This window comes from Heloderma suspectum, chromosome 3 (assembly GCF_057233095.1).
Source record: "Heloderma suspectum isolate Gila_16-S chromosome 3, 16-S_ref, whole genome shotgun sequence".
NCBI lineage: Eukaryota > Metazoa > Chordata > Lepidosauria > Squamata > Helodermatidae > Heloderma > Heloderma suspectum.
Genome location: NC_139460.1, coordinates 242,264,257 through 242,274,035, shown reverse-complemented (window position 1 = coordinate 242,274,035; position 9,779 = coordinate 242,264,257). Strand labels below are relative to the sequence as shown.

Sequence of the window (9,779 nt, the reverse complement as noted above, 5' to 3'; positions counted from 1 at the left end):
AGGATGAAGGGAGTTGTAGTCCAACACATTCGGAGGGCACCGGGTTGGGGAAGGGTGCTGAGAGCAATCCCTGCCGACCCGCTCTCTCAGTAGACCTGTTTGCTCACAAGGCGGTAAAATAATAAATTCATCATCGTCGCTATAATAATAAGACGTAAGAATGCTTGTCTCTGCGGGTAAGAAGCGTAACCCAAGCAATTCTGATGCCGTTAGTTGCTGCTATTGCGTGTGCTCCAGTGAATCCATGGGGCAGGGAAGGTAGGGGGCGAGCTAAAATCTTGCGGCTTCAATTTCAGCTACTGAGCATGCGGAGACGAATCACCCGGGCGCTCTCCTTTAGTTCCCCCCTTTTCCCCCTAGGCGGAAACATCCTTTCAGGGCCGGAACCAATGTTCGGCAGCCGACGGGGCAAGCCGGATCCGTTGGGGACAAGGATTAGCGGCGCCCCGCCTGAAGAGATTGCTTCCTTGGCTGAGCTTCGGCTCCTTTTTTCCCCCCCGGTCTGTCCGCCGTTCTGGACCGGCCGGCCCGCTCCTCGCTTCCATGTCAGCCATGCAGCCCTACATGGTGAACATCAAACTGTCTGCTCGGACACTGACCGGAGCGCTCAACCCTCAGAACCGAGGGGCGGCAGATTGGTGCGTGGGAAACGGGCACTGGGGTGGCAGGGCCGGGGAAGGAGGGGAGCGCCGGCCGGGCCGATAGGGGAGAAAACTGTTGTTCTGAGGATCACATAGGTGGAGTGTGAGGGAAACCGTGAGGAGATCGCTGAACTTTGCGAGGGTTGCAGATCGATCGCATGCATTTTGACTCGGAACTAAGCCCCATAAAGCCCCAGGAGGTTTACTTCCAAGCAGGTGTGTATAGCAGCCTTCCCCAACCTGATGCCCTCCTGATGTCTTGGTCTTCAACTCCCATCAGCCCCAGCCAGCATGGCTAATGGTCAGGAATGCTGGGAGTTGTAGTCCAGAACTTCTGGGCGGCACCCATTTGGGAAAGGCTTGTGATTGGGATTGCAGCCTTGGTGCCGTGGATAGACAATTGGGGGGGGGGGTCTGCCCAAACCATTGAATGGGAGAGCCTCATGGCAGTATATGAGGGGGATTTTAAGGGTAGGAGTTTCGTGTTGGATAGTGGATGCTAGGTTAGTCAAGAGAGGTCAGTTCCACGGTGAGGATTAGTGGAATGGAGACTAGTTTGAAAGCCTGTTTGGGGTTATAATGCAGGGTATATGTTTAACGTATGTGGATACTAAAGGTGTAATCCTATGCATGTATAGACAGAGAAAAACCATTTTTTTATTGAAACATGCATAGGATTGCACCCTAAGGACACAGTCCTATGCATGTTTAGACAGAAAAAGGTCCTTCAGCTCCCAGCATTCCCCAACATTTCTTTCTGTCTGAACATGCACAGGATTGTGTCCTAAGGGAGTTAAATATGGTGCAAGGTTATGTGGGGCAGAGGGTATCATGGACATGGGTGCTGTTTGAAGATATCAAGTGTAGAAGGAAGAAATCCAAAACAGCATTGTTGGAGAGTGTGGGGTGGCTGAACTGGAGTGAAGAATTAGCTATGGAATAGTAAGAGGTAAACAGTAGTCTGGCAGTTGAGAGGTTGGAATTTAGGTTAAGGTGGTACCACATTGGACCTAGTTCTGCTGTTTACAAAATTGTATGTACAACCTCAGGGTGCAAACCAGACAAGCACAGTTGTGTGATAACTGAAATCAACTCAAGTAATGTCTGTCACTTGCATGGCATTTATGTAGCATGGTATAGAGGTTAAGAGCATGAGATGAGGTAGGAGTCCTTTGTGAAAATACTATTTCCGTCATCCATTCACACAGTGACCTTAGTGACCACAATGTAAAATGGGGTTAATAATGCAGGTCTACCTTATAGGTTTGTTAAAAGAATTGCTGAACTAATGTAGATGTTTCAAGCATGATGTCCATAATATTATGGTCATTTTTGCATATACTCCATACATAAGCCTACACATTGCTCCAAATAATCCTTAAATAGCTTTGAACATGCACACCTACACCTTTTACATTCAGAAACCTGGAATAAATTTGATGCAGTATGCCAAAAAATGGAGGGAATGAGACTTTGAGATGGGATCATGAAATAGCTGGTTTGTGGGATTATGAAGTAGCTGGGTTTAGTATCTTCTAAATAATATTTATCCAAAGGAAGCATGAGTAAAATGGTAAATGGAGGTGTGGGTGCAATGACACACTGAACTTAAAATAAAAGCCAATAACATGCTAGAGAAGGGATGCAGGTCAATGGCTATAAAGAAAAAAAGACACACGACTTTAATCATTGGAGAACTGAGAAAAAAAATCCTCCTATGATTGTTAAATAGAACAATTTGGGGATTCGTGCTGATATGCACAGGAGAAGCTGCCAAAAGACTCTTCCAGGTCTGTAGTGATGTCACTAGAAGGTTATTTTTTTGTGGGGAAAAGGAGGTGGTTGGCTTGAAACATATTGGAGTTATCCAATAATTAATTATTTTTTGGGTTATGAGCAGCTTAATGATGCATTTAGGGCACAATCCAATGGCTGCTAGTCAGTGGCTAGATGGCCATAGGATAGGTCGGTTCCCAAGAACCAACCTCGGAGCCCGTGCTCCTCCACTCCCTCCCACGCTGCCTCATAGGCACCGTGGAATGGCTCTGCACTCAGAAGAGGAGTGCGGAGCAGCAAAAACAGGGTGTTCCTGGAGGCGTGTCAGGGCAGGGAAGTCAGAAATGCCGGTATGACACATCCCACGTGTTGCCCAGCTGCTGCTTCCCGCACTCCAAGGTCCTGCGGATAGACAGCCAAAATTGGCCATCTAGCCATAAATGCAGGGCAGCTGACGTGCCGAGGGGACGATCCCCTCCATGCTTCTCCTGCCCTGCATTGGATAGGCGGTCACCTCCAAGTTCGGAGGCGGCCGCCTACCCTGATAGGATTGTGCCCTTAATGTGTTTCCGCTTTGTTTATCCTGTTTGTTCTCCCCAGCTACAGCACACCTACTAAGATTCACTGAAATTATCTTTTTCTGTCTGACCATATGATTATACTTTTCTAGGGGCTGGCAAGGACTGATTGCATATGGATGCCATTCTCTTGTTCTGGTGATCGATTCTAAGACTGCTCAGACCCTCCAGGTTTTGGAAAGACACAAAGCTAATGTTGTCAAGGTAATTTCAAAATCAATCTTCTGGAAGGTTGCATAATCAACATTTTATGCTACGTGAGCATAAATGAGCAAACAGCAACCCTTCCCTCCAGCCAACAACCCCCACTCCCTGTAATGTTTAGGTGGCAATTGCATTTTACCTTTAGCAAGTGCAACCTGCAACAAAGTGTAACTGTTACATCTTCACCTCAGGAGTGGTTCAGTTCAGGGTCCCAATCAGCTATTCTCTCCAAGCAGGGCACTCCATTCCCACCCTCCAGTTTTCTGTTATTCTTTTCCAACTGACACGCAACATTCTGTGGTTTCAGAGCATGCTCAGTCCTCACTGGGCTTTTTGAGGGGAAGGGTTGCCCCTGTGAATTATTTAAAAGTTTTTTGATACTTCTGTAAAACTTGGCGTTCCCCTGAGTATGTTAATTCCACCCCCATTTCTCAGTGGCCCTGTGTTGGCTCTATTGTTGTCTACAGCACCACTTGAGTTCACTGTTAGAAGGAGTGATATAGCATAGGTTAGTTAATCTTTAACTGCCATATAAGAAAGTTGGTTAGCTACATTTGTTCCATCTTTATTTTTCTCCAGTTCGCTTATTATGTATCACTCTTTCTCATATTATTCACCTAGGAATAGCACAAACTAGTTTTTTCTACTATACTTTCTTGATTATGCTCCATTATCTTTCAAAAGTTATCTAAAAGTGTTTTATGCTTCCATTTGTTACAAATGGCTGTCAGCTTTACTTATCTTCTTAACTTCAGGTTAAGTGGGCTAAAGAAAACTACCACCACAATATTGGATCACCTTATTCTTTGCGCTTGGCTTCTGCTGATGCCACTGGAAAGATAATTGTTTGGGATGTAGCTACAGGAGCTGCTCGCTGTGAAATCCAAGAGCACACAAAACCCATTCAGGGTAAGGAAACTGCTTTATTTGCATACCACAAAATGTTGTAATAATAAATGCACTTATTAGTTGGAAGAAGAAATAATGTTAAGTAGTCAATCTTTCTACTCCTATTTACATTCAAGTAATTCCTGCGTGGGTACTTCCCCTTGCATAGGAAATGCACTCGGTATGATTGCTCAGTTGTAAATGTTTTACTTGCTTTGTCCCAGAGGCTTTAAAAAAAGAGTTAACACATCTTAAGAACAATATAAAGCATTCATACTTCAGGCTTGCTGGGATTAATGAGGCTTTATTTTACATCATGAAAAGTTCTGAAATCTTTATGCAAATGATAACAGTTAGAAAGCATTTTCATTATCTTTATAGCTGCTTACCCAAATCATTAAGGTTGTAATTCTGTATAGTCTTAACTGGGAGTAGGCCCCACTGAACTCAGTGGGACTTTCTTCTGAGTAGATACTTATAGGATTGCACAATAAGTGTATCTTGAACATTGGAAGACAACTTGTAAAAGTGTATAGAAATAAAACTAGACTAGTGAGGCCTTGAGTAAAGAGCAGTATAGTTGCCCAAGGTCATGACTCTCTCATCTGGATGTAACTATTTCCCCCCTTTCCTACATCCTCTGCCTCCTTCCGCCTTCTCCATGGTCTCACTTAGTTTATTTGTCCCGTACTGACTTATTGTCTCAATCAGACTGTGGATGCAGTATAAGAAATGTAAGGTATCCTGAGTTTACTGGGTGGTGTATACATTTTAATAAATGTGTTTAATTCAGTGTCTTGATGCTCCTGTCTATTTGTAGTAGTCAAAACCTGCAGAGCTGGGCCCATAATGATGGTAAATGATACCCTGTTATTCACAGCAACCTTAAGCATGTCAGCAGTTGAACTTCATGAGAAGGCTGTTCTGTTGCTAGGCAACAGTGAATTAGTTCAGTAGCTGCATTTCAGTGTGGGGAAGATTAACATCAGTAACCAACCAACCATCCACAATAGCACTCAAGCCCTCATACTCAGCATCATTATATTTTTGCCTCGGTACAGAGCCTGGGGAAATGGTGATTTAGGATATTTTTTCCCATGTGAAAAGCCATAGGTCCCCCCGCCCCCAGCCTATGACCTCTCCCTCCTAACAGCATTTCTTGGCCATGCCAGCAAAACAGCACAGGAGAAGTAAACAATATTAACTGACTTACAAAAATGGAACTTTGTATAGATAAGAAGATTGCATGGATGTCCATAATTACAAACATAGTCGATAGTTATAATGGTATTATGTCTTTTCATGTAGTAGCACTCTAAATTACAAGTATACACTACTTTATGTAATGATGTAACAGCACATTTTAAATTAGTTAAAATGTACATATGACAGAGTGTACTTCTGAATCCTTCTTGTTTTTAAGCATATTTGACAACTAGATCATGGTGGGGCTCTTAATACGTACAGTTAGACATTTGTCTTGAATAATTTTATTATGCCTGTGACAAGCCTGTGTGCATAGGAGAACCACCAGTGATCTTTCCACCAGTGGTAGGACCTAAGTTGGGGCATTCTGGGAGCAGGTCATAGGTGGCCTTGGATCTGCAAGATCTAGATCCCCCTTGCTTTCCCAGCATGGCATGGATTGGGAGCTGTACCTTTACCAACCTTGAGCTGGTATAGTTGTTTTCCTTCCCATTGGAACCAATGGTAGGGAAGTTTAAATAAAACAAAGATCCACCAGGACAGTAAAAGGCTTTACAAATGCCGTGTGTACACACACACACACAAACACACACACCTCCTTCCCAATTTGGCAGAAAAAGCCAGCAGGGTTTTGGCAGTGACAGATCATTTGCCGCTTAATTCCCTGATCTCCTCCCACCACACACACACTTAGGGTTCTTCTGTGTGTGTGTGTGTGTGTGTGTGTGTGTGTGTGTGTATACTACAGAAATCAACGTATTCCAGATCACCATTTTATTCCTGATAATATTACTTGCGATATCATATTGATGTCATTGGGACTTGTTTATAAATAAAGGCACAATCCTATCCATGTTTAGCCAGCCATGCTGGCTGGGGAATGCTGGGAGTTGTAGGACTTTTTTCTGTCTAAACATGCATAGGATTGTGCCCTAAGGTGCTTATATCTTGGTATCTCTTGTAAGAGGAATATACCTTAAAGGATTACTTGATCTACAGTTCACATTAAGTGAAGTGGAAATGTTGGCTTTTATTAATACCAAGTCATCTGCTCTTTTGAGCTCCTTTTTCACAACTTTTTCTTTTACAGCTAGTGAAAGCTGTAAACGAAAACCAGACTAAGAATTTTTGTGTAGCAATGAATATTGCTGTTTTAAGATTTAAATTCCATGCAATAATTCTCAATTCCACTAAAAGTTAGAATGTGTGTTTTTATTGGGTAGGGTTTCAAGGAGGACATTTCTAGGTCAGCTTGGATGCTTGATCATGCAGTAGGGCAGCCTTCCCCAACCTGGTGCCCTCTAGATATTTTGGACTATAACTCCCAGCATTCCTGACCATTGGCCATGCTGGCTAGGGCTGATAGAAATTGAAATCCAAACATCTGGAGGGCACCAGGTTGGGGAAGGCTGCTGTAGGGGGTTGACTAGAACTTGAATATTTCCTGTTTTCTTTGCCCATTATCACAACCCGCCCCACTGGGAGAAATGTTAATCAGTAGTGGAAAAGCTATGGTAAAGAGAACATATATGTGATTAAAGTTTCAAATGACAAGGCTATTGTATAGAATTGTAGCCTGCATATTAAAAACATGTTCCTGTGAATTTGCTGTAAGTATTGAATAAATGAAGATGGGGGGTGGGGGGCACACAGAAGCAAAAGCACAAATAAAGGCCATGTAGACATATTTGATCTGTCCATCTCAGAGCATCTGAGCATCTGTCCATCACAGATGTGCAGTCTAGCAACTCTGTTATAAGGTTATGCATCTTCAGTCAACTGAGCTGAACAGAGTACTGTTAGGCTGGAGCCATCATTCAGTGGTAGAGCACCTGGAAACGGTCTGGGTTCATGTCATCACAAGTTTCTCTCTCAGCCAGTTGGTAGCAAGTGCTCAATTTTTATGGCCTTCAATAAAAGGCATCTATATTATGTTATATTGTTTTGTATTATATTATGTGTATGGATTCCCCTTCAGTATGATAACAGCTTGAGCAAAAATAAAAGATTGTTTTCTGCATTTTTCGCTTTAAAACAAATTTCCATGTTAATGCTCTCTAATGTGTCTCAGCTCTCTTGTGGCATTCTCGCCCCCCCCCCCCATAGCAAGCTGTGCATCTCCTGCTGTTTATAGTACTACCCACATTCCTCATTATCATCACAGTTATACAAGTGTTTTATTCCTGAAGTAAAATTCACAGCATCTTGATGAGATGAAATTTCCAACATGGGCTTCCATGAATAATTGATAGTTTGCTTGCCAAGTTGTCTTGTAAAACTTTTCATGACCCAGAATGACCCAAACATTTTTGTCCTTTAACTTCATTGCTTGAAATGCTGAAGTAGTTTGACATTTGCCTTGATTGCTTCTTATGATGAAGTTGAAATGATATGGTCACCATGCATAACTTAAATATACAGTGCTGAATATATCTTGTGTAAAAGGGGTTTAAATTCTGGGCATGTTTTACTATGACTGTCACTCAGTTCTGATTCTTCTGTAGTAGCTTATTTGAATGTCATCCGCAAACTATCCACATATTTAAGGTAATCTTGCTTGCATTCATCAAAGATTGGTAAGATCAAAATGGAAGCATTGTAATTCCCTTCCAATAATTACTCAAGTTCCCTTCAGCATTCATTTTTCTTAGATGTCATTTCCTTTATTAATTTTACCTGCTCACTCCAACAGCTAAGGATTTGTTTCCCCTTTATCTGGCAATTACTTCTCTTGTCAAGCAATTAGTGAGAGTAATGAGACATAAAGATGAAGTAAGGCAAGCGAAAATAGCTTATGATGCAGGAAATGATAAACTATAATGTGATCTCATTGGTAATTACCCTTTGACAGCTTTTTTTTTTTTGGTGGCCAGGCACTGAGCATGTGGCCAGGCTCACTTGGCTTGCTTGTAGGGGCCAGTGCCATCTTGACACTGGCACTGCTTAGGGCACTGCTAGTGACATTGGCAGGGTTATGCTTGCCAGTACAAATGTACCTGGCAGGCCCAGAGCCCCCATTGATAATACAATCCTTATTCTGTAGTAAGTGGTTTGTACCTGTATATGCAGTGTTAGGCTTATGGGATGCAATAGTTCAGGGATGTTGAACTTATTTCAGCCCAAGGGCTGAATTCAATGTTGGAGAAGCTTTTGGGGTCCACATTCCAGTGGTGGGCAGGGCCCAAGGGAGTGGGGCCAAAGGCAAAAGGGATGGACCCAAAAATACCAGCATATTTTAGCTCAAAGCTCATACTGCCTATGCTGTCTGTCCTATGTGCCCTTCTCAAGGTTATGTAGTGGGGAGGGGAAGACCTCAGTAGAAAAGGAAAAGCTTCTGCATGCACTTAGGCACACTTTTACTATATTCCAAGTGGCTAGTCAAAATAATTGTTGCCTACCAGCCTGAATGCAATTTGTTGACCTCAGCCACTAGTTAGCTTATTTGATGTAATTAATCTTGATTGTAATTTTTCCTTAGTTATAAAAATGCGGATGTTAAAAATAGAATTGCTGGCCATTGTTTTGAAGTTGTTAGTTGTTGTTTTTTAATATGCATAACTTGGAATTTCTTGAATGGACTATGGCTCTTCGGGGGTGTTGGTCAAAATTAATTTAACCAGATCTAGATTGGGATCGAAAGTGCCCCATGGGAGAGCTCTGTGGGCACAATGGGGCTTCTGAGGACTTTCCTTTCAACTGTAGCTCCATGATAAACTACTTCCCAAACTCAAAGGACCTTTGAGTACTCCATATGGTGCAGCACAAGGAGTTGTGGTTGAAAAATATCAAAGTCTCTGTGCATATGTCAGAAGCACTTGTGCACGCCTAACAGGCGTCTTCCTTTGATCCCACTCAAATCTATCCAAATATGTCATTGATCTGCTTTCATTTTAAATTTTCAGCCCCCTTTTCCTCCATAACCCCCCTCCCCCTTCACCCTCTCGGTTAACAAAGTGCAAATGACATTTGCCCTTAGACTCAACCAGCGATGTGGCCTTGATTAGGATTCTTCAATTTCTGATCCTTGCTGGCTTCACACCCTCTTGGTGCCAACCTTTGCCCATGGAGCAAGGGTCATGTTACATCTCTGCTTACAAATGCGTTGGGATGTTCATCCTGCCAGTTTCATTGGCAAGAATTGGCAGCAAGACTGCACTGGGCTCTGTGGACTTTCTGGGCCGTGTGTTTGATTGAGGAAAGAGATGTCAGCTGAATGGCTCCTATTACTCATAAGATATGTTCAGGCACACCCCACCCCCAGGCCGGAGTTGTTGTTAAGAGGCTTATTCTTCAGTGAATAAACAATAATAGAAAATACTGGTGGTTTTCCACACCCTGCTAACCTGTGATGTGCCTATGCCATTCATTTTTTACTCTTTAAGCAATACAAGTATTATTTATTTATTTATTTATTTGCTGTAAATAATGAAATATTTAGCTGTGTGTTTCCATTATGTCACTTAATCTGATTTTCATCCTGGAAACC

At 42.6% G+C, this 9,779-nt stretch overlaps 1 protein-coding gene across 2 annotated transcripts in view; it reads left to right on the top strand.

The window, feature by feature from the left end:
* Positions 1-436: 436 nt before the first annotated feature.
* Positions 437-9,779, top strand: part of WDR11 (WD repeat domain 11) — a 69,463-nt gene continuing 60,120 nt past the window's right edge. The window contains exons 1-3 of one of the 2 annotated variants that reach the window (XM_084846051.1): positions 437-638; positions 3,088-3,199; positions 3,955-4,108. In XM_084846051.1, the coding sequence (XP_084702177.1) occupies positions 544-638; positions 3,088-3,199; positions 3,955-4,108 (361 nt within the window). In that variant the 5' untranslated portion in view covers positions 437-543. The remainder of the gene's footprint in view (positions 639-3,087; positions 3,200-3,954; positions 4,109-9,779) is intronic. The other variant, XM_084846050.1, reaches the window with a different exon arrangement.